Source organism: Oncorhynchus nerka, linkage group LG28 (assembly GCF_034236695.1).
Source record: "Oncorhynchus nerka isolate Pitt River linkage group LG28, Oner_Uvic_2.0, whole genome shotgun sequence".
Taxonomy (NCBI): domain Eukaryota; kingdom Metazoa; phylum Chordata; class Actinopteri; order Salmoniformes; family Salmonidae; genus Oncorhynchus; species Oncorhynchus nerka.
The window spans coordinates 58,312,573-58,339,197 of NC_088423.1; the positions used below are offsets into that span (position 1 = coordinate 58,312,573).

At 41.1% G+C, this 26,625-nt stretch overlaps 1 protein-coding gene across 1 annotated transcript in view; it reads left to right on the forward strand.

Moving 5' to 3' along the window:
• Nucleotides 1-26,625, forward strand: part of LOC115113446 (protein kinase C-binding protein NELL1) — a 481,860-nt gene that overhangs the window by 129,392 nt on the left and 325,843 nt on the right. Inside the window, exon 4 of the mRNA XM_029641098.2 lies at nucleotides 877-1,047. Within this exon, the coding sequence (XP_029496958.1) occupies nucleotides 877-1,047 (171 nt within the window). The remainder of the gene's footprint in view (nucleotides 1-876; nucleotides 1,048-26,625) is intronic.

The window sequence follows — 26,625 nt, forward strand, 5'->3', positions numbered from 1 at the left end:
GCATTTGCATGTGTGGTGGAGTCTGGGGGTTGGAAACAGGAAGCTGGGGGTTGTTTCGAGGGGCCAGTGTGCAGCAGTTTTTGAGGAAACAGAAATGTCACGGCTGGCTGGCTACGGTTCCCTGGGTGCTGGCTGTGGCCGCCTGGATCTTAATTTAGCGTGGCTGATCAGTGCCCGAGTGACAGTTTGGGGAGGGCAGGGGCTGTATGGGGGTAAGGAGATTTCTGGGCTTGGGTCATTACACCCAATTGAAGGTTTATGGTGCCGCTCCTCCCTGTGTGTGCAATGCTGGACAGGTTTAGAGAAACACCCCTACATCATTTTCCTCTGGGAGCTGACTCCCTCTTCTGCTTTACCTCTGCACCTCTCCTGCTGTCCTTTTTTAATTTTCTCCTAATTTTCTTCTTCAGACAGGCAGCAGACACTTCTCATCAGTTCTCTTCCGACCTTTTCTGTTTTCTTTGGTTCTCTTCTCTCCTGTTCTTTTCTCTTTTTTCATCTTCTCTTGTCAGTCGAACCTTGAATGTTTTTTAGATTATTTGTATTATTGTTTTGCTGTGTGTGTTATTATCTGGCTTGGTTTGCTCTTGCTTTTTGTGTTAAAGACTATTCACATGTTTTAATGCTGGCATTATGATAACAAACAGCTCCAAGATGCCAATTACCCCTGACTGTAATGGCGTGGTTTGGTTAAATATATTATTGTTGCCTTTACAAATATATTGCATACAGTTGAATGAATGTATGTTGAATATTATCACACCACATTCCCCCATTGCATCACCGCTAAATCCTTCTCCATATTGCTCAGGGGCTTTAAGTGCTTCAATGATCTCTGAACTCTACCTATAACCTTTGTCCTGTCCTCCGCTGCAGTTACTTTGAGCTGGAGAGCAGTGGCCTGAGGGAGGAGATCCGATACCACTACAGCTACAAAGGCAAGCCTCGCTCAGAGTCCTTCCCCTACCGACTAGCCGACGGCCAGTGGCACAAGATAGCCCTCTCCATCAGCGCTACACACCTATTGCTGCATGTTGACTGCAACAGGTAAAAGATACACAGAGGCATAAACACATGTAGGTTCTCGGACATTCGGTTTCCGTTTGATAAAATAATCAAATTTTGGTCATTTTTCTGCTGTCCCGGAAAATCCCACAAGAGGGCATAAGCAATCATATTGCAAATGTACAAAACATCACGAATCACGATGGGGCCTTATCTCCAAAACGGAAAATATTTCGAAGCCGAAAGTTGGTGAGCATAGGTTTGGCATAATGGGCAGTTGGCCCCGAACAAGATGGCGTCTAGGCCTTAACGGGTTTTGAGTTATGGCCATTTCTCTGGGATTAAAGGTCCAAAATGAAAATACAGAAATAATTTTTCCGCTTCACGTCAAAGTCAAGGAGCCTCCGGTGTCAATAAAAAAAGAACCAGCCATTTATCTATCGTCATTTAAGAGAAATCGTACAATGACAAATTGGTGATGTTCAAAGATAGTTTTTTCAAAGACAGTTACAGATCCAGTTGCAGGGTGTTCATACGAATCTTTTTAAAGTGTGCTGCGGAGCTTTGCAAGATTTCTGTGATTTTCTATGATTTTCTGAAATAACACACACTCACTAAACCCTCCGTAAATAACTCAGTTCTTAACGTAAAGACTTATAACTCAGGATTCTGTAAAGGCATACCCCACTCAGGATATGAGTTTATTTATAGCTTCCTGTGCCAACCAGAAGTGCCTTAAATGGTGTCATAGTGGCTGTTTCCAAGGGTTAAAAAGGTCAGAGCTTTTCAAAACTTCATATGTGTGATTAGGCAACCCCCATGAACTGTAAGTCAGTCATTTCTACCAACAGATGTCAAAGAAAAGCTCTCTCTCACACACACACACAGACACACACACACAGCAAGGATGGAGTGAAAAAGTGCGGTGCTTAAAGACACACAGAGCCTGCAATGGCATTTCCATATTCTCTAGGCCGTGCCGAGTTCAACGAGATGCCCCGCTTGACCGTAGCTCGCTCTGATGGACACTTTACGTTAAGAACTGACTGATTTACACAGGGTTGAATGCACTATTTCAATCAAACTGCAGGTAGGGTATGGATATACACTTTTAGGGTGATTTTAGTTGACTTTTGTACATTTGCAACATGTTTAAACGGAGAGGGACCATCACCAAAATGGCATTCTGAAATCAACACAAAAAATGGCATCACCATAGTCTCCAGACTGTGCCGAGTTCAACGAGACGCCCCGCTTGACCGTAGCTCGCTCTGAGTGCAGCGACCGTGAAAAAAAGTAGTCCCAAAATTAAGCCTGGCCCATTTGTACATTTGCAACATGTCTAAACGGAGAGGGACCATCACCAAAATGGCATTAAAGGTCCAAATGCACGTGCATTTGCAATATGATTCTATAGTGAAAAAATCATCACCAAATGGACATGATGAAATCAACACAACGAGTGATGGAAAGGAACAACTATCACTGCCCGGCCATCCTGTGTTCATCAGGCCAGTCAATTTAGCATTTCTGCAGTATTTTTGAGCATGTCAAATGTCTTCTGGCATTTGGCCCAAAAAAGAGTGACTTTGACTTTTGATTTCCTATGAAATCATATTGCAAATGGACAAACCTATGCCTTATGCACAAGTTTTTAAAAAATTATGATAATAAAATATGACTAAAGTATGTTGATACAGTTCTTATACATGTGTAATTGACACAACAATCGAAAGAATTTTGAAAAACATTCCAGAAAGCACTTTTTTAAGGGTGTGTTTTATAAGTTTAAGTTTAAGTTTTTTATAAAATGTTGCTATTTTTGACTTTTGACTTCCTATGAAATCATATTGCAAATGGACAAAACATATGCCTTATGCGCAAGTAAAAAAAAAAAAAAACATGATAATAAAATTGGACAAAAGTATCACTTTTTCAAAATTTTGCTTTTGGATGTTGACTTGGGTTGCATTTGCAATATGAAAAACCACGGTGGAGCGCACTCGCCACCTGTTGGATTTTCAAAGTGTTACACCTGGCATTTGCCATATGGCATTTGCAATCAACTTTACACGAATCAACGCCACATTGGGTGGTATTGAACACCGTGTATATGGTTTGTCCAATTCCAATGACTTCCCATTCATTTTTTGTCCATTTCAGGGGGGAGTTCCCTTACACTGTAGTCACTCACAGGTGGATGCACACACACGTACACTAATACACTCGTGCACATGCAGTAAGTCACGCACATATACACACACAAGCACCACAGCTTCCACCACACACACACTCTCTCTCTCTCTCACACACACACACACACACGTTGAGAGGCTGTGATATTCCCAGCCTTCTCCCATTGCCACATTCCCTTTGAGCACTCAGCGAGTGTCACCAGTGTCCCCAAGAAGTGACACAACTGATAAGCTCTGTATGTTCATCAAGGTAAATATTTGTTAACACCTATTGTTACTCTGGTGACAGGCTGCAGACAGTATGGGATAAGAGGCAAGCTGTAGACTGTAGGTATCTGTATTTGTGTCACATATCTACACATGCACATACTTATGCACACATACGAATGCACACACACAGAGAGAGTCTCATGAGTCTCATTAAAGCTACAAAACTGTCAGTGTTCAACTTTAGCATATGATAACAATGCAACAGAACAGATGAACCAGAATGACTATGAAGGCGGCTAATTACCCCCCCAAGTGTTTCTTTTTTTATTGGACATAACATACTGTAAAAACACCAGGAAATAAGCTCCAATTGATTTTAATGTACATATTATTTTCCCTAGTATTCCCACGCATGAGGTTTGAAATGATTGTCTTTTAGTCAAACATTATATCAGTTTGGGCCTTTTGCTGTCAATTTGCAGTCTACAAATCATTTGTAATTAAAAACTGGGTTCTTTGAGCCTGAATGTTGTTTGACTGACAGCCGTGGCATATCAGACCGTATCCAAAACATTTATTTTACTGTTCTAATTATGTTGGTAACCAGTTTAACCAGCAATAAGGAACCTCTGGGTTTTGTGGTACATGGTCAATATACCCCGGATAAGGGCTGTATCCAGGCATTCCGCGTTGCATCATGCATAAGAACAGCCCTTAGCTGTGGTATATTTGCCATGTACCACACCCCCTTGGGCCTTATTGCTTAATTATGTTCTGGCCCATGACCATCCGCTCAAGAAAGAAATCGGCATGTGGCTGAATCTAGTTGATGATCCCTGATTTAGGGTGTATTTTTACGAAATTGTCAAGTTGATTTACAGCTTAAAACACCTATTTTAATCAGAAATTACTGTATTTTGTATTGTGTATTTCTATAGAATTACTGTTAAACTGTAATCTAAAATAATGTAGTTATGTTATTTACAGTTAACTTAAAATACTTTACCATATGTAAAATTAGAATAATTTCCCTTAAAAAATGTGAAAAATGCCATCATTTGTTATAATTGAAATAAACCATTATTTTACAGGGTAAACAAACAATTAGATATTATTACTGTAATTGTACAAGAATTTGTTTATTATTATGAAGAAAAACAAATCTGTAAAATGACATGTATTTTTTACAGTGCAAGTAGCTGGCTTTACGGATTACTGTATGACTACAGTGGTTCGTCCTTTAAAAGTTGCAGCCTACTGCAGCACAGCTTGCGTGGTGCCGCAGAATCCATAAATGCTAGTTAGTGCTAGTTTGACCACCAGAGGGCGTCTTTGAGAAGCATTTGATAGACTTCAATAGTGGATGTACGAGACAATTTAAAACCTTTTTTTGTAAGAACATAGTATATGGGTCTGATTGTAAGAAATTTTGCTTGATTAATATTATGGTGTTTTTATTCCAAGAAAAATTAAAAACCCTCTGGGTTCCTTGTACATCGTGACGTTCGGGAGTAGGCCAAAGTGCTGGGCTATTTAGTTAAAGAATCCCGATGTCGTGTGGGCACACGGGAGACCGGGGTTCAATTCCCCAATGGGGAGGAAGGAGTAGGCTGTCCTTGTAAATAAGAATTTATCAAGACCAGTCCCCATGCCTGTCTCAGAGCAAAGAGAAATGGTGCTAAAATAGTTGTAGGCTATTGCTTCTAACTTCAAAATGCTTCGATTACAGTCTCAAAGGCCAGTATCCCGGAGTCGTTTCTTCACTGGTGAAGTTGAGACTGATGTTTTGCGGGTACTCTTTAACCTCATAGTCCGCCCAAACCCGTATGCGGTAGCGTAACTACAGCCTCAAGCTCATTACCATAACGCAACATTAGCGATTTCTAAAAATCGCAAATGAAATGAAATAAATATGCCTGCTCTCAAGCTTATCCTTTTCTTAACAATCCTGTCGTCTCAGATTTTCAAAATATGCTTTAGAACCAGAGAAAATCAATAATTTGTGTAAGAGTGGTGATAGCTAGCTTAGCATTTAGCATTAGCATTTAGCACGCAACATATTCACAAAAACCAGCCAAGGAATCAAGTAAAATAATTTACCTTTGAAGAACTTCAGATGTTTCAAGGAGGAGACTCTCAGTTACATAGCAGATGTCCAGTTTTTCCTGAAAGATTCTTGTGTAGGACACATCGTTCCCTTTTGTTACTATGCATTTGGCTACCGAAACTAACCGAAAATTCAGTCACCTACATGTCGAACTTTTTTCCGAATTAACTCCATAATATCGACTGAAACATGGAAAACGTTGTTTGAATCAATCCTGAAGGTGGTTTGTCATATATCTCTCCATTGAAAGCACCGTCCTTGTAGCCTGGTTTGTTCTGAGATTCGAATGGAAAAATACTGGGAGCTGAGTTTTGCGCACCAAATGCCACGCAGACACCAAGAGGGACACTTGGCAATTGTAGTCTCTTATGGTCAATCTTCCAATGATATGCCTACAAATACGTCACAATGCTGCAGAGACCTTGGGGAAACAAGATAAAGAGTCCGTTCATTCCTGTCGCATTCACAGCCATATAAGGCGATCATGGAAAACGTAGCCTCAGAAATCCTGTGCATTTCCTGGTCGGTCATACATCTTGGTTTTGCCCGAAGCATTTGTTCTAAGGGACTCACAGTGAAAATCTTTGCAGTTCTGGAAACGTAAGACTGTCTTCTTTCCAAAACTATCAATTCCAAGCATATTCGAGCATCTTTTCGTGACAAAATATTGCGCTTAAAACGGGCACGTCTTTTTATCCAAAAATGAAATACTGCCCCTAGAGTACTAACAGGTTAACTTCTTGACGCTACCCATCCCTTTAGCGGGATAATTGTCATCAACAACCGCTGAATAGCATAGCGCCACATTCACATAATATTCCTAAAAATATTTATATTCATGAAATCACCAGTTTTGCAAAACACAGCTTAGCCTTTTGTTAATCCACCTGTTGTCTCAGATTTTGAAAATATGTTTTACAGCGAAAGCAATCCAAGCGTTTGTGTAAGTTTATCGATCGCTCAACAAAACATTAAGTACACTTAGCATCAAGTAGCTCAGTCACGAAAATCAGAAAAGCAATCAAATTAATCGTTTACCTTTGATGATCTTCGGATGTTTTCACTCACAAGACTCCCAGTTACACATTAAATGTTCCTTTTATTCCATAAAGATTAGTTTTTATATCCAAAATACCTGTTTGTTTGGCGCGTTATGTTCAGAAATCTACAGGAAAGAGAGGTCACGACAACGCAGACGAAAATTCCAAATAATATCCGTACTGTCCACAGAAACATGTCAAACGTTTTTTATAATCAATCCTCAGGTTTTTAAAATATATAATCGATAATATATCAACCACAAATGTCTATCAGTAGGAGAGGGGAAAACAATAGCTGTCCAAACTCTGTTGCACGAGCAAAACTCATGTGACCACCTGACGCGATGTTATCTTTCTGGCTCTTTTTTTCAAAATAAAAGCCTGAAACTATGTCTGAAGACTGTTGACACCTTGAGGAAGCGATAGAAAAAGGAATCTGGTTGATATCCCTTTAAATGGAGCAAAGGGAGGCTATGGAACATGGAGTTTTCAAAATAGAAGCCACTTCCTGGTTTGATTTTTCTCAGGGTTTCACCTGCAATATCAGTTCTGTTATACTCACAGACAATTTTTGGACAGTTTTGGAAACTTTAGAGTGTTTTCTATCCTAATCTATATGCATATTCTAGCATCTGGTCCTGAGAAATTGGCCGTTTACTTTGGGAACGTTATTTTTCCAAACTTAAAAATAGTGCCCCCTAGCTTCAAGAGGGAAGCTGCCAGTTGAGGACTTGTGAGGCGTCTGACGAGTTATTTGTTTCTGGCCATTTTGAGCCTGTAAACAAATCCACAAATGCTTATGCTCCAGATACTAGACTAACTAGACTAAAGAAGGACAGTTTTATTGCTTCTTTAATCACCAACACAGTTTTCAGCTGTGCTAACATAATTGCAAAAGGGTTTTCTAATGATCAATTAGCCTTTTAAAATTATAAACTTGGATTAGCTAACACAACGTACCATTGGAACACATGAGTGATGGTTGCTGATAATAGGCCTCTGTACGCCTATGTAGATATTTCATAAAAAATCTGCCGTTTCCAGCTACAATAGTCATTTACAACATTAACATTACTCTATTTCTGATCAATTTGATGTTATTTTAAGGCACAAAAAATGTGCTTTTCTTTCAAAAACAATGACGTTTCTATGTGACCCAAACTTTTGAAAGGTGATGTATATAACAAAGGACTGTAAACCCAAACAAAGAGTGAGGTGTTAAATCTATAATAAATACACGGGACGAGACCCGTAATGACAAGTGCACACTAACATGATAACACGCAAGCCGATACAACAGAGCACAGGTACTCACAAGACCAAAGGACATGGAACAATAATCAACTAGGACAATGGGGAACAGAGGGCTCATACTAATCAGGGGGAATGGGAACCAGGTGTGCGTAAATAGACAAGACAGTCCGGGGTTGGTGGTAATGATCCAGTTCGGTGATGCTTAGAAGACCGGTGACATAGACCTCCGGAACTGGACAACGGAATGAGCAGCAGTATCGGGGGAATCCGTGACAGAAACATACAGTAAATCATAATATCAGTACAAAATATTGAATTCCCAGTTTATGCTACAAATCCAACTTTATAAAGGGTTCTATTTGACTCAAATTTCCATGACGTAGAATAAGGTATTGTTGGCAGAATAGAGGGATGCAATTCAACACATGATTAATATAGATAATTCACCAATACATTTCTTGGTAGTCCAACGAATATTAGGTTGTAAAGCACAGCTGGCCTGGTATATTGATTGCTGCCTCCAGCCCTTCGTTTCAGTTTCAATTACTCAAAATGTTGGACAAAAACACACAAATGCCAGTCATAACGTGGCTAATAGGCTAGCTTATCTATTTTTGTAGATATTTATTTAGCTAACTAAAAACACAGAGCTTAACTAGCTATCTGCTTGGAGGATGTTTTTCAGTGACTACAGCTAGAGATGCAGGTGTCATTTGATTAGCTACCAAGAAATGTGAATCACTTTGCTAGCCAGCCATGCTGAATTTGTATGACTGTTATCCACAGTTAGCATATCTCTTAGTTGTCAATCACATGCAATTGGCCTTGATCAAATGGGAGGGAAGGCAAGTTCTCATTCATTTGTCAAAACATGAGTTGGGACATTTTTTTGTCATTTGTATTTATTATGGATCCCTATTAGCTTCTGCCAAGGCAGCAGGTACTCTTCCTGAGGTCCAGCAAGATTAAGGCAGTTATATTACATTACACAACATATTTCACAACTCATTAAGGCTGTGCCCTCCAGCCACTGCTCTACTACCATATATCTACAACACAACATCCATCTGTACGTGTGTGTACACTGAGTATACAAAACATGAATAACACATGCTCTTTCTATGACATAGACTGACTAGGTGAATCGAGGTGAAAGCTATGATCCGTTATTGATGTCACTTGTTAAATCAACTTCAATCAGTGTAGGTGATTGGGTGCCCAGATCCTCAAAAAGTTCTACAGCTACACCATCGAGAGCATCCTGCCTGACTGGTGGCATAACCGCCTGGAACGGCGACTGCTCGGCATCTAAGGTGCTATAGAGGGTAGTGCGTATGGCCCAGTACATCACTGGGGCCAAGCTACCTGCCATCCAGGACCAATATAATGGGTGGTGTCAGAGGAAGGCCCAAAAATGGTCAGAGACTTGTGTTTCTTTTTATTATTAACTAAACTCTTCTTGAACTGCACTGTTGGTTATGGGCTTGTAAGTAAGCATTTCATGGTAAGGTCTACTACATCTGTTGTATTCGGCGCATATGTTAAAAAATGTTTGATTTGATTGGCTAGCAACACAGATGTCTCTACATTATTAATCCATATATATCTGATCTATTAATCATAGTTTTCTCAATTGAGATGCGGAATCATCCTTTTATTTGAGTTTGGTATCACTTTACTTACAGTGGTGTTATGTAGCATTCAGAAAGCATCATAACAAATAACACATTTTTTTATTTATTTTTTATTTCACCTTTATTTAACCAGGTAGGCTAGCTGAGAACAAGTTCTCATTTGCAACTGCGACCTGGCCAAGATAAAGCATAGCAGTGTGAACAGACAACACAGAGTTACACATGGAGTAAACAATTAACAAGTCAATAACACAGTAGAAAAAAAGGGGAGTCTATATACAATGTGTGCAAAAGGCATGAGGTAGGTGAATAATTACAATATTGCAGATTAACACTGGAGTGATAAATGATCAGATGATCATGTACAGGTAGAGATATTGGTGTGCAAAAGAGCAGAAAAGTAAATAAATAAAAACTGTGGGGATGAGGTAGGTGAAAATGCGTGGGCTATTTACCAGTAGACTATGTACAGCTGCAGCGATCGGTTAGCTGCTCAGATAGCTGATGTTTGAAGTTGGTGAGGGAGATAAAAGTCTCCAACTTCAGTGATTTTTGCAATTCGTTCCAGTCACAGGCAGCAGAGTACTGGAACTAAAGGCGGCCGAATGAGGTGTTGGCTTTAGGGATGATCAGTGAGATACACCTGCTGGAGCGCGTGCTACGGATGGGTGTTGCCATCGTGACCAGTGAACTGAGATAATGCGGAGCTTTACCTAGCATGGTCTTGTAGATGACCTGGAGCCAGTGGGTCTGGCGACGAATATGTAGCGAGGGCCAGCTGACTAGAGCATACAAGTCGCAGTGGTGGGTAGTATATGGTGCTTTAGTGACAAAACGGATGGCACTGTGATAAACTGCATCCAGTTTGTTGAGTAGAGTGTTGGAAGCAATTTTGTAGATGACATCGCCGAAGTCGAGGATCGGTAGGATAGTCAGTTTTACTAGGGTAAGCTTGGCAGCGTGAGTGAAGGAGGCTTTGTTGCGGAATAGAAAGCCGACTCTTGATTTGATTTTCGATTGGAGATGTTTGATATGAGTCTGGAAGGAGAGTTTGCAGTCTAGCCAGACATCTAGGTACTTATAGGTGTCCACATATTCAAGGTCGGAGCCATCCAGGGTGGTGATGCTAGTCGGGCATGCGGGTGCAGGCAGCGATCGGTTGAAAAGCATGCATTTGGTTTTACTTTCGTTTAAAAGCAGTTGGAGGCCACGGAAGGAGTGTTGTATGGCATTGAAGCTCGTTTGGAGGTTAGATAGCACAGTGTCCAATGACGGGCCGAAAGTATATAGAATGGTGTCGTCTGCGTAGAGGTGGATCAGGGAATCGCCCGCAGCAAGAGCAACATCATTGATATATACAGAGAAAAGAGTCGGCCCGAGAATTGAACCCTGTGGCACCCCCATAGAGACTGCCAGAGGACCGGACAGCATGCCCTCCAATTTGACACACTGAACTTTGTCTGCAAAGTAATTGGTGAACCAGGCAAGGCAGTCATCCGAAAAACCGAGGCTACTGAGTCTGCCGATAAGAATATGGTGACTGACAGAGTCGAAAGCCTTGGCAAGGTCGATGAAGACGGCTGCACAGTACTGTCTTTTATCAATGGCGGTTATGATATCGTTTAGTACCTTGAGTGTGGCTGAGGTGCACCCGTGACCGGCTCGGAAACCAGATTGCATAGCGGAGAAGGTACGGTGGGATTCGAGATGGTCAGTGACCTGTTTGTTGACTTGGCTTTCGAAGACCTTAGATAGGCAGGGCAGAATGGATATAGGTCTGTAACAGTTTGGGTCCAGGGTGTCTCCCCCTTTGAAGAGGGGATGACTGCGGCAGCTTTCAATCCTTGGGGATCTCAGACGATATGAAAGAGAGGTTGAACAGGCTGGTAAATAGGGGTTGCGACAATGGCGGCGGATAGTTTCAGAAATAGAGGGTCCAGATTGTCAAGCCCAGCTGATTTATACGGGTCCAGGTTTTGCAGCTCTTTCAGAACATCTGCTATCTGGATTTGGGTAAAGGAGAACCTGGAGAGGCTTGGGCGAGGAGCTGCGGGGGGGGAGCTGTTGGCCGAGGTAGGAGTAGCCAGGCGGAAGGCATGGCCAGCCGTTGAGAAATGCTTGTTGAAGTTTTCGATAATCATGGATTTATCGGTGGTGACCGTGTTCCCTAGCCTCAGTGCAGTGGGCAGCTGGGAGGAGGTGCTCTTGTTCTCCATGGACTTCACAGTGTCCCAGAACTTTTTGGAGTTGGAGCTACAGGATGCAAACTTCTGCCTGAAGAAGCTGGCCTTAGCTTTCCTGACTGACTGCGTGTATTGGTTCCTGACTTCCCTGAACAGTTGCATATCGCGGGGACTATTCGATGCTATTGCAGTCCGCCACAGGATGTTTTTGTGCTGTTCGAGGGCATATACGCATGACATAAGGAGTCTTAACTAATGGGTTAGTAGGACAACATCTATAGCTATAAGATTTAAGTACACCAGATATATCCAGACGACTGAGGTTTGAGTATGTGAAATTAACCTCTTAAATGTAATGGCAAAATTTAGATTTACGCCTAAATAGACATACCCAAAAGTAACTGCTAGTCATGTGTAATTGCATGATTCTGACATGCAAAAACGTGGTATATTTTCGTAAAGAAGACATCTGGGAGATTATGAGGAAATGATCAGCAGATAGATGAGTTACATAGTTCAGAAAACACAAGATCAAGCACACACAAATATAGCCAATACCCAGAATGAAAAATCAATATTTATATTTATTCAATATTTTTATTTTATTTGGAAAGGTATAAGTGGATTATTGATGGCTAGTGCAGGAAACACATCAGATGGCTTCCAAAACATCTGAACAAATGGGATTGATAGACCTACATTAACATCTAGAAATGGGCAGATGTTTTAGTAAGTGGTGTAATGTTTGTTCACGGGACATTTCCAAGTGTCCCTAAACCTCTCCATGTCTGTAAATGAGAAAAATAGTACACATTTTCAATCCGTAAATGCTATTTTTTTCGGTATAAAAATACAATTTCTACCATATCAATCTCCCTTAAACATTGTGGTGGTGTTATGGGGTATCCAGGGTATATTCAAGTTTCCTTTCAACCCCTCCAAAGTCCTAATGTGGTAATTGCAATGTTTTTGCACAGTGGATGTGCCTAAAAGTTATTGTTCACTATAAAAACTACATTTCTACAACACCAACCTCTCTCAAACATTGTGGTGGTGTCGGGGTACATACAGGGGATATGGATGCCTACAGCACGTATGCAGGCAACATTATATTGTTGATGCGCAAAGATATAGTCACTCGGTGGACATTCGATGTTGCCATTAAGTCATCCATCATCAGATAACATTGGCAATAGGCTAGATTTGTTCCTGCTACCCTAAGGATTAATTTGATACCCCCCATGTAGGGATAGCTCAAACACAGACCAAATTGAAGCTCACCTTGTAAGATGTTTGCTGTTTTGTGAAAACATTGTGTAAAATAAACATTTTGACTCTCGATGCTGGTTATCAAAAACGGTAGGTCACAGGCAGACAAAATAAGATATCCTCACGATCTGTGGAGTCCCCGCTTTCTATGTGTATCAACGTATTCCGTGTTTTTTTCGTTCATGCTTCATAACGCTAACGGGAATGTTGGTAGCAGCCATCTTGAAATGAGGTCATCGGCTTGCCTGCCCTTATGAATTTGTATGCCCATATATGGTAGTAAGTCATACCAAAGATTAAGGCACCAATCAATAGCCAAGATACTCAGCTTTCCGCAGATAGGGGTTACCTTTTGCAGATAGGGGTTACCGTTCTCATACCAGACTGAATTGAATGAAAAAAATAAAATAGGGTCCCCAAATATGGGCACTTTACATTAATGTTGCTAGGGTGTGTGACAGAAAAAGTATGTATTCACCTTATTTGTTGGATATGTAGCAATTATTTACTTAAACAGTGAGATATTTCTGTCCTGCTAATGCTGAGTTTTATGGTGTCCACTCTATCTTCCTGGTGATAAAACCTACAGCTGACATTCCAGTAACAGGATGTGGGGTTGTTGTAACTGGGATAGAGAGGAGTAGAACGAAGGCCTCGATGGTTCTTAGACATCCTGGCCTGGAATATTAGGCCAGGGTCGGGGGTTAAGATAACGCCAGGGGTAGATAAAAACAGGATGAGCCCAAAGTGGCTTATGTTGCCACTCAATCTATATGGGAGGGGTGGAACCAAGCATTCTGGGTATTGGCTATATAAACTGTGCATTATCTGTATGATTTAGACTCTCAGCCTAACAGTCAGATCAAGACTGTTGGGCTGATGGTTTAATTATTGCAATAATTAATCCAAATTTACTAAAGATGATTCTTTAAAGAAATGACCAAGTCTCTCTCAGTACTGAATTTCCACGACAGGTACCATTAGCCTTCATATTATAAGGGCACAAGGTGAGACACAAATGCAGACACAGGAGGCATATGGTAGAGCTCTGATATTTATTAAAACAAAAGGAGTAGGCAAAGGCAGGTCGGGGACAGGTGAGTGTTCATAAACCAGGTCAGAGTCCAAACAGTACCAGACGATAGGCAGTCTCGAGGTCAGGCCAGGCAGTGATCAGAAACCAGATCGGAGTCCAAAAACAGTACAAGGGGATAGGCAGGCTGGTACTCAGAACAGGCAGAGTGGTCAGGCAGGTGGGTTCGGAGTCAGGACAGGCAAGGGTTGAAATCAGGAGGACTAGAAACAAACAGAGACTGGGAAAAATAGGAACAAGGAAAAACACTGGTTGATGAACTGGTACAGAGAGACAGGAAACACAGGGATATAAACACCGGGGATAATAAGTGACACCTGGAGGGGGTGGAGACAATCACAAGGACAGGTGAACCAGATCAGGGTGTGACACATATTGACACTCAAAGGCTATAGATAGGCATTGGTTAAAATATTGAGTAAGTCAGACGGTCAAGTTTATTATAATCATTTGTAGGTACAGTACATGAACACATGTACCGGAATTGGAATGATTTTTAATGAATGAATGGATGGAATTATAGTGCAGCTGCTATGTATCTCCTTTCCTCTCTCTCTCTCTCTCTCTCTCCCTCTGTAGTGGGTGGTAGAGTTGTATGCCTGCAGGCCCTGTGGCATGACCAGGTCAGCCTTTTATTACTATGAATTACCATTCATTACACACACCACCACCACCACCACCACTGTTCAGGGATGCAGACGGCATCAGATCAGTATCAGTATGCTAGGCTGCTGTGAGCTGCACTGAACCATGCCATGCAGGTTGGGCTAAACTCAGCCTGGCTTGCTGAGATGCTCTGGGATGGTTTTCGATTGGGGTAGGCTTGACTAAACTAGACTGGGTTGGAGTATACTTTGCCAAACTGAAGCAGCTTGACTGATCTGAGGTAGCTAACAAGTTACGTGCTGAGGTAATACCAGCAACAAAGGCACTAAGTGACTCTTATCCCCTTCTGCATATTTGTATACTATTCTACTTAGGTGGTAAAATATGATCTGCTTTTTACAAGCATTAAGGTAATGAGGTATAGCATACATTGGAGGAGACATTGGAACATTCCCCACCTGAAAGATCCCCTAATGGTGGTAAAACCATAGTCCGCTTTTGTCTCGAGCAAGCACAGAATGACATTGGGCTTTGTTCATTAAAGAAATCAGTGGGGTGTAAGATGTCTATGTGGTGCTTTATCTTCACCTGCTAACCAGGAGAGGACACAGCTCTGCCTGGACAAAACTACTATAAGGATGAGAGAAGAGACATTACACAGGATAATGAAAACCTCAATCTGTGACACTTAAGGCTGTGTGTGTGTGTGTGTGTGTGTGTGTGTGTGTGTGTGTGTGTGTGTGTGTGTGTGTGTGTGTGTGTGTGTGTGTCTGGGCACAAATGTTCCTGTAATGTGATTTCTGTGTGACTGTTGGTGGACCAGGTTTAGGGATTTATAGTCACTGTTATGTTCTTTAGAGCAGCAAGCACGCTTCATTTCTGTAACGTCTGCTTCCAACGCAGACTCTCAAACACGTCGATCCCCTGAACGCAGCTCACTTTCCAGCCCACATTCCGGCTCAAGCTCTCAAACACATAGATCGCCTGAATGCAGCTCACTCTCCAGATCCCAATCACCTGAATTCTGATCACCTGTTCATACACCTGTATGTCATTATCACACACTATTTAGTTCAGTTCTTTGCACCCCTTCATTGTGAGGTATTGTTTGTTTTGTGACACACTTCTATTCGAAGCTCTGTTTTTCTCGTAATTTAATCCTCCCGTGTATGATAGTTTTGGCCTGCCTCACTAACAACGCCTTTTGCCTATTCCCTGCCTGTACATTAGCCTATTGGATTTCCTGTTATCAACCTATTGCCTGATCTCCCGGACGACGTTACTGGCCTTTTCCCTGCCTGTACTGTTGCCTTTTTGGACCCCCTGTGTATGACCTTCTGCCTTGCCCTGGACCCAGCTACCTGCCTCCTCCTGTGGTCCTTTACAATAAACACCTGCTGCGCCCTGTGCTTGCATCGTGTTCACTATAGAATTACTTAATTTCTACTGCACTGATGCAATAGCTGGGTCACAAAATATAGGTGCAACTACGAAGAATAATAATGAGATCAAACAAGATTAATTACACCATGTGATTTCATCCATAACATTGGCACCAGTTGTCCTTGGGAGTTCTTCATGGAACACGTCTTTGCTTGCTATATTAATAAATGCCCAGTTTTGGAGCTCTATTGTCCAAACTGGTACTCATGCTCCATTGTACACAGGCTCCATTGTGAAGCTCTCGTTTGACAGAGAGCGCAATACAAAGCACTGAAATAACAAATTACATGTGGTTGCCTCAGGTCTGCAACCAATGGGCAACTTCAGTAGAACAACTTCAACAAGATCAAGCTCCTCCTACACTAGCAATCTCTCCTGAAAATGACAGGGGGCCTTATGCAGAGCCTAATGAAGGAAAACTTTAAATGTCAATGAATTTAGAGTTTAAAACCCTTTTTCTTCCATTGATTTTGCTTTTTGGGCCACATGCCAGGTCAGAAGGACACTGCTGGCCTCTTGCTTGCCTTGACGAACTGAGTTAACACAAAACCATCCCATATCCTGCAGCCCCAGCCAGCCTGGCTCCCTGGTGAGGAGGAGAGGGATGATGTCTTGGAGGAGGAGAGTAGAGAGGGATGAGGTCCTGGAGGTAGAGAGTAGCGAGGGATGAGGTCCTGGAGGAGGAGAGTAGAGAGGGATGAGGTCCTGGAGGAAGAGAGTAGCGAGGGATGAGGTCCTGGAGGAGGAGAGTAGAGAGGGATGAGGTCCTGAAAGAGGAGAGGGAAATTAATTCTGGGAGGAAGGAAAGAGGAATGAGCCAAGGTCTGGGAGCAGAAGAGAGCGAGATGAGGTTTGGACGGAAAGAAAGAGGAATGAGAGCAGAGAGGGATGAGGTCTGGGAGTGACGTCGGCTTTACATGCATGCACGCACACACACACACACACACACACACACACACACACACACACACACACACACACACACACACACACACACACACACACACACACACACACAGATAGGTAGTATTTATGTTAAATGTATTTAAAATACATATTTCAATCATCTTTAAGTATTTTGCCATTTGTATTTCATTTTCCTGAACTACAATCCAAGGTGTTTTGTAATAAGATTGCTGTAATTTGTATTTTTTTTTTAAACTAAATATGTATTTTCTGGTTAGCTTTATGTGACGTTCAGCTTTTAAAGGCTTAATAAAGCCTTCATAAGCACTATAGAAATGTGTTACAAAGCATCTATAACTGTATGTCATAGTTTATAAAGGGTTCATAATCACCAATGTCAAATGAGACATAACCCACTATGTCAAAAATGATATAAACACGTGCTTTATAAAGGGTCATATGTTGTGCTCGAGGATGGCATATGCTCCAAAGTGATGTCATGTTAGTCACATTACACATAATCTTGTTTCCAGACATTTCCGACCAAATGTGTGGAAGGTCTGGTGGACCATCGCATCAAACTTGGCCTTCATTAGTTATGGTTAGGTTTACAATACAATTTTAAGAAAAATGGGCAGGGTTTAGCAATAATTATGACTTTTTGACTGTCTTAAGTGGTGACGATGACAATTACTTTACTCAGTAAGGTCGCTCATATATAATTCTATGGTCACTCCCACCAAGGCCAACTTTGAACGCTTGATAGCCCAGGGGAAAGTGGAGGAAGGGAAGCGCTACTAAGGTACACAATAGTAAATGTTGATAGATAGAAGGTGCTCTTTGGTAAGAGGGGTAAATTGGTCATCAAAAAGAAAGGACGACCAAGGCACTTTGTTTAACAAAAATACTGAGCGAAGGGGGAGCCAGGCCATTTAGGATCTTGAATACAAAACATGCGTCGGTGTATTGCACAAGATTTTCCCAACTCAGGAGCTCATGCTTTCTGATGATGTAACAGTGATGATGGCTATTGGGCTTCCTATCAAGCACTTTGAGAGCCTGTTTGTAGACAGACTGAATGGGTTTTAATGTTGAACAGCAAGCTTGGGCCAACCTAGTCAAGCAGTACATTAAGTGGGGGAGTATCATAGATTTGAAGTACAGTTTTGCTTCCTCTTTAGTCAAACAATTTCATATAAATCGGAAATTAGCTAGGTTGAATTTGGTTGTTTGAATTACCTTAAAATCAGATACCACCTGTAGCTTCTCCCCTGACACATAGCCATCTGGCTCAGTAGCATATGTTGCCCTCTTTGTGAAGAACATGCGGACAGTTTTTTTCAAATTGAGATGCAAACACGAGTCACTGAGCCACTTTGTAACCTGGACCATTACAGTAGTGAGTTCTTGTGCAGTTTGTTGTTTGCTCTTTGCATGCACATATATCACTGTATCATCTGCATACATTTGAACTTCAGACCCAGTCCAGACACAAGGCAGATCATTAATGTACAGGCTGAACAGCAGGGGCCCCAGTTTTGACCCTTGGGGCATGCCCACATCATAGCTAAGAGTGGGCGACAGCTCAATGCTCACTCTGACACACTGAGTTCTGCCTTCAAGGTATGATTTCATCCATCTCAAGGCATCGGGGGACGAGAGTCTCGTGGTTAACAGTATCAAAAGCCTTCCTTAGGTCCAGAAACACAGCCCCAACAACGCCCCCCTTGACCATCTTGGACTTCATATTTTCCAAAAGAAAGCAGTTGGCCGTTTCTGTGGAGTGTTTCACTCTGAAGCCACACTGTTCCTCAGTACACAAACACACACACAACAAAAATGAGCCATACCGCACGATGCTGGGCCCAGTCAGGTCTTTGACACCACCACCCACTCCCCCGCTGAAAGATCAGCCACAAAATGTTGGCACCATTGTAACAGGTTGTAATCAAGCCCTGGTCTCCAGCATGGGAACCGAAGAGGAATACCTGGTGTGGTAGTCTCAGGTTGGACTACTCTAAATCATCTTGTTTATGACACTCACACACACAAACGCAAGCTTTGCAGGTCCATCAACCCATTTAAATACCTCTCACACCCTACAGTAACCTGTTGATCATGAGAGAACCTTCATAAATCAGCAGAACGCTAATAACCTATTAATTGACACTTTATGTAGTGTCCTGTAATACTTAGGTTGAAGTGAGACACCTTCAGTCATTCATAACACATCCATAAATGCCTTATATCATATGACGCTGTACTCTATATCTTACTATAAAGTCAGACTCTTTTGGTCATTCATAACACATGCATAAATGCTTTCTATCATATGTCCCTGTACTTACTATAAAGCCAGACACTTTTGTTCATTCGTAACATGCATAAATGCCTTATATCATATGACGCTGTACTTACTATAAAGTCAGACCTATTTGGTCATTTATAACACATACATAAATGCCTTATATCATATGACTCTGTACTTACTATAAAGTCAGCCACCTTTGGTCACTTCAAAGTGGAGCCGACAGAAGGGCAGCCATGCTTTTAGCTCCTAGGCAACTTGCAGTATTTCGGTATTTTATGTGTTATTTCTTACATTATCAGCCCAGACATTAGGGGACTAAGTACACACCCCTGAGGGGCCCCAGTGTTGAGGATCAGCATGACAGGGGTGTTGTTGCTTACCCTTACCACCTGAAGGTGGCCCTTCAGGATGTCCACGATCCAGTTGCAGAGGGAGGTGTTTAGTCCCAGGGTCCTTAGCTTAGTGATGAGCATCGTGGGCACTATAGTGTTGAACACTGAGCTGTAGTTAATGAACAGTATTCTCACATAGGTGTTCCTTTTGTCCTGGTGGGAAAGGGCAGTGTGGAGTGCGATTGAGATTGTGTCATCTGTGCATCTGTTGGGGCAGTATGCAAATTAGAGTGGGTCTAAGGTATCTGGTAGGATGCTGTTGATGTGAGCCATGGCCAGCCTTTCATGGCTACCGACATGAGTGCTACGGGATCGGTAATCATTTAGGCAGGTTACCTTCGCTTCCTTGGGCACAGGGACTATGGTGGTCTGCTTGAAGCATGTACAGTGGATCTTCCTGTAAAAGTTGTGTCATGTAGAGAATGTAAAATCTTTTTTTGTAAGAACATAGTATATGGGATGGATTTTAAGAAATGTAGCTTAATTCATTTGATTAATATTATAGCATTTCTATTCCAAGAAAAATGAAAAATGAAACCCTCAGGGTTTCCAGTGTAAAAATGTGCCGCTGTACAACGTGATGTTCGGGAGTAGGCTACAGTAATAAGAGCATAACATTTCCACACCCTAATTGTAGTCTAACCAATACCAAAACCGAGATTCAGAAAATAAAAATCTCATTGATTTATCAAGACCAGTCCCCATGCTTGTCTCAGAGCAATGTGGTGAAATAGTTGACCACATGCGGGTAGGCTATTGCTTCAAATCCTATTGCTTCTTACTTCAATATGCTTTATAAATAAATAAGACCTACACCACTTTTAACAACACATTACTCAACAGTAGTGCGACTCATGTCGCTCTACGGTAAGGCCTACAGTATATCTAAAAAAAACTAATTAAATGACGTGACTCTCCGCCAATAATTAGATTTAGAGGATTGGGGATTCTAAATGACTCGATCTCAGTCTTCAAAGTTTAAATCTGATCATGTGCACCATCATTAGATGAGTAGAATGGTACCGCCCAGAGCCCCCATCGATTACAGTGGCCTATGATAGAAATGGTAGATAAATTAAGAATTAAAAGTGACTTCAATACACAAATGCTTCATACACTTAGTCATGAGTAAATGCATTTCTACGTATGGGTGGTCCGGGAATCAAACCCAATATCCTGGAATTTAAATTTTCTTCTAAGATGCATGACAGGGTTATACATGCTTTCTGAAGCCTCAATTTAATATGATTTATAAGCCCTTTATTAAGCAGTACTTATGCCACCCTTTATAAAGCACAGGTTTATGTCACATTTTACATCGGTGGTTATGTCACACAGTTTTGGCAAATTTATGAACCCTTTATAAAGCATGACTTACGGTTATAGATTATTTGTAATGCATTTATTTAGTGTTTATGAAGGATTTATTAAGGCTTTATGAAGCCTTTATAGGCAGCATGTCTATAAAACAGGACCTAATTGATTCATAGCAGTTCACAATGTTGTGCCCCCTTTCAGCCTGATGGCACAATTAAATGACCAAAATGCAAATGTAAAAATGGAAACTTGCAAACCATGCTGAGTATTAGTCTAGTGAACTACATGCCTGAAACAAGTCCCCAAAAAAACTGTGTGCTTTGCAGTTGTTCATTTTCACATTTACCTTTGGTCATTCAGCAAACGCTCTTGAGCAGAGCGACTTACAGGCAGTGAATTCAACTAAGGTAGTTAAAAAACACATCACAGTCATAGAAAGTAAAATGTTTCTATAACTATAACTGAGAATGTTGTGCTTGGCTGCTTGCTCATGTATTTGAATGAAATACAATATTTTGCAAATGTATGTTGTAATTTCATTTGATATGTTGGTCTTTAGGTTATTTTGTAATTTTATTTGTAATTGTATTTAGTCATTTCTGTTAATCCCTATGCACGCACACACAACAGCCCCTCCATCGTCCCCAAATTCACAGCATTTATCTGCAGCTACAGTAGCTAGCACAGAGCAGAAATGATCCAGTAATCAGGAGAGGACAGGAGCAGACAAGCAGACAGGTGAAGTAATTAAAGATGTGGTTGTACAGAGATAGATATGGAGAAGAAGAAGTGTGGTGGGGAATTAAACGTAATACATCTGACATATTATAGGATGTGCTCTAGTTTTCTCCTTCACGTCTTCAATGAAGATGTGTTGGTCCTCAGATGGCCATTTTTTTGTTGTTGCTATTTTCGCATTGGGATCTAGTACAGACACCTGATCCCACCAGTGTGGCAGAAATAGAAAATAGTTCCATGGCCGAAGCAGGGATATTCAATTCCAGGGCCAAAACAGTTTTGGAGTTCATCCAGTTTTTTGTTTTTATTTCTCTCCTAATCAGGGACTGATTCAGATCTGGCACACCAACTGAGTAAACTCTCTGGCCAATCAGTGACATGAATCAATCAATTTACTACTGGGTAGAAAAGACATCCAGCAGTACTTCATTCGGCCCTCCAGGACTGGAGTTCAATTGCACTGTCCAACAATATGATATAAATGTTATGCCCAGAGATCTACGAATCATGTTTTTTCTGTACAATACAGTCGCACAGGGAGAGGTAGAATTTGTGAACATTTCAGTCATGACGAGTTAAAGGGAAAGTGATTGTTTTGCCAAAGTAAACACCTCTATTGAATCCCATCAGTCCTGTTTCCCAGGTTTCTGCGATAAACATTAGTGTTATCATTGTTTACCAGACATAAAAGTAAAATACTACCTGGGGTAAAGCAACATTCCATTTAGTGAATTCATGACTGCCTGTTGTCGTCCCCTTTTGATTTGAATGACTGGCAGAGCAAAGGCAAAGCCTTCTCATAGTGCACCACTTTGCCAGTCCTCTAGGCATTAGGCAGAGACTGACAGATTCTGTTTTTGAGAGAAGTGGCTGCTTGTGAGATTGCTGCACCAGCTAAAATGTCTGGGAGCGCTGCACCCTCCTCAATACACAGAGCACTTTGACAGAGAGACTAGGGCTGCATCCCAAACCCTATGGGTCCTGGTCAAAAGTAGTGCACTAAATTGGGAAAAGGGTGCAATTTGGGATGCTGACCAGGCACTGAGAGGCAAAGTACAGTTACACCATTCCTCAATCTTCGCACACCGGCACCTCTGCAGAGAAAGCACTCAACCCCCATAACTTAGCTGTCAGTGTTGTGTAATATCAGGAAATTCTTCCTTGTGTTCATGAAGGTGGGTTGTTCGATATTTAATCTCAATTGTGTTGTCCTATTGATTGTGCCACTAACCTAAATGCATACTTTGATGGAACTAGAGTACTAGCCAAGCATGAAAGAAAAAGATGGCATGGTCTGCAGATCATCAGATATGCAATACAATACATGCAACCACTTGCTAGCTACTTCCAGACACAAATGAGAGAACAGCTCACTGACCATTACTCACACTAGAGCCTAGCGGGACAACTTCCGGTGAAACTGGAGGGCGCCGCAACTCAAATAAATAATGATGGATATTAGCAGAGCTGGTTATGCTGTTTTTATGTTATCCAGAGCTTTGTTGACTGCAACTGTGCTGCTGGCATCAATTTACAAATATTCAATGGGTGTTGAGCGTACGTAAATTCCTCAATTATTCTGCGCTCTGGCACACTCAGTGCTCTGAAATTGGAGTACGTAGCCAGAGCGAATTTACCAGCTAACTTTACATCTATCAACAGTTGTCGCAGTGACATTCTATTGAAGGGTGTGTTTGTGAATTCAATCTGAAGTGCCAGAGTGCTCAGAGCGTTTTGCTCTCGGAGTGTTCAGAGCGCACACTTGGACGCTGTGGCCGGTGAGTTGGGTTGATCCGAGCATTCTGACCTCACAACGGCAGTGAAGCACCCAAGCAAACTGGTTAGCTAATTCCAGAACAAATGAGAGAACACCCCACTGACCGTTTTACTCGCCCTAGTAGAGCACATTCGGATGTTTTCATGTTATCCAGAGCGTTGGTGCTGCTGGCAACGATTTAATTACGCTTTTTTTGCCAACGTTTACTGACACCTGCCATATTCAACGGGTATTGAGCATTCATCAGATATTCTGCGCTCTGGCACACTCAGACGAGAGTGCTCTGAAATCAGAGTAGATGGCCAGACTGAATTTACAAATGCACCCGAAATGTTTACCTGCATTGTGGAGTCTTTTGTTAATACATGTAGCTAGATAACTAGGTAAACATTGAACCATAATCCCAACTCGTGACGTCATGAATATGTAGATGGCTAACCAACAAGGTTCAATGTTAATTAGCTAACATTAGGCTATAACTATCAAAGCAAATTGCTCTGAGATACGAATAATAAGATCATACACATAACGTTAGCTAGCTAACATTAGCTAGCTAACAGTAAACTAACTTAAAATGAAAAATACTTTGTCAAAATTTTAAATGTGTCATATCTGGATATGTAGCTAGCTAGACTATTTTACCCGTAGATAGCAAGAGAGAATTTACTTTTTACTCAAGTAACAATACGGGTGTGTTCGTTGATGACGTGGTAGGTGGCAGTGTGGTAGGCACAGCTTGTCCCAATAAATAATCACAAAAATTGAGGATTAGCTGATGACTGTGAAACAAACATTCTGGATAATATAGAGAATCTTGAACTATTTATTGTTCTGCATTTTTATGTGTTCGAAAAAGAATCAGATACACCAAAGCGAACAAGAGAAAACCTTTCCTCAAGCTCTGCAAGCAAAAGTGAAGGGAAGCCTCCGTCTAAATTTAAAAATGGAACTTTGGAGGGAGATGTTTTTATAACTATTTCTCCAGAAGAAGCATGTTCAAAAAAATGTATCTACTGCCTGGGCTACTGGGGGAGGTTGATGCCTTAAAACAGGAATGGATTATAGTAATAAAATGGGCGAATTATGAGCAGAAAATAGGATAACTAATTCTGAACCATATTAAGAAAATGTTGAGCAAATGTAATAAAGTACTGACTTTTCAAATAAGTTAAATGTCATGTTAGCTGACAATTTGTTAGTTACTCTATCCTTACTAACCGCATAGCAATACAGCAGTAGGTACTGGTATGTTAGCTAGCTACCTAACGTTAGTCGGCTACTAATAAATCAAACTTGCCAGGCAGTATTGTTAACTATCTAACCTACTACCCAATGTTTATTGACTTGATTATTCACATCATTCTTAGCTACAGTTGAAGTTTACATACACTTAGGTTGGAGTCATTAAAACTCGTTTTTCAACCACTCCACAAATGTCTTGTTAACAAACTATAGTTTTGGCAAGTCGGTTAGGACATCTACTTTGTGCATGACACAAGTAATTTTTCCAACAATTGTTAACAGACAGATTATTTCACTTATAATCCATTGTATCACAATTTCAGTGGGTCAGACGTTTACATACACTTTGACTGTGCCTTTAAACAGCTTGGAAAATTCCAGAAAATTATGTCATGACTAACCTCTTGAAGCTATTTTTATTTTTATGGTAGGCTAATTGACAAAATTTGAGTCAATAGAAAGTGTACCTGTGGCTGTATTTCAAGGCCTACCTTCAAACTCAGTGCCTCTATGCCTCTGTGCGTTTCAATGGATATTGTTCATTCTGGCCATGTATTCCGATTTCAAAGCACTCTCGTGCTTAATAACTGATGTGCAGAAAAACTGATGAATGCTCAACACCCGGTGTCAGTAAATGTCAGCAAAAACAAATCGTAATTAAATTGTTGACAGCAGCATAGTTACAGGTCACCAACGCTCTAGATAACATGAAAACAACCTAACCAGCTCTGCTAGGATGAGTAAAATTATCATAGTGAGGTGTTCTCTGAGTCTCATTTGTGTCTGGAAGTAGATAGCCAACGTTAGCCAGTTAGCTTGGGTGCTTGACTGCCGTTGAACGCTTGGATCAACCCTACTCCTCGGCCAGAGCGTGTACTGAATGCTCCGGATTAATGAACAGACAATCTGACAAGACTCTGAATTTACTAACACCCAGAGTGCACTCTGGCACTCCAGACTGAATGAATGAACACAACCAAAATCTTAGATGTTTAGCTAGTCATTTATTATGGTAACAAGCTAGCAGGAGGTTGCATAGCAACAGCATTAACTTCCGGTAGACAGGCGAAGCTCTAGTATGCTCAACTGAAATGATACCATTCGTTTACAGTATACTAAAATTAACTAATAGTATGTAGTATATACTCATTACGTATGTAGTATACAGTATGTTAGTATGGGTATTCGTGAAGATGATGGACGAACAAGTGGAAACAATTGATTTCCAAATTTTCATGTTGAAGTAGTCCCCTATACACATTTGCACCGCATTACACAGTACAATTATGGATTAATTTGTTTTTACAAAAAAGCATTTTTTGCATCATAGAATTATTTTATTTAGGCAATTTGGACCTTTGGACTATATAGACTATATAGCTTCTCTAAGCAAGAGTTGTATTATATACTTGTATATAAGCTATTTACACTACCTTTTATGTTCTTGATCCTGATGACATAGGCCTAGGTTTAAAACAGCCGAGGTGATAGAGCAACGACCCTGGAAAAATAAAATATGTATGGGTGGAAAGAGGGTTGGTTTTACAGGTTTACTAGCTCTGCATTATCAGTACTGCATGTATTCTTGGCTATCGTGCCATGGCTGTGTCATTCGATTGGAAGTTAAACTTCGGCATTCCTTTATGGGTAGTGTGATACCTAAGACACATTTTTACTTGCAGTCATTAGCGGCCATTAGAATGTTCCTTTTTTCTTTCTTTTTTTGTCGGAATTAAACAGGATATAATGAGGACTACATTAAGTTTTGCCAGCATCATACCACCCTGTATACCACTGCTGGCTTCCTTCTGAAGCTAAGCAGTGTTTTTCCTGGTCAGTCCCTGGATGGGAGACCAGGTGGTGTTGGAGGGTCAGTAGGAGGCACCCTTTCTTCTCGTCTAAA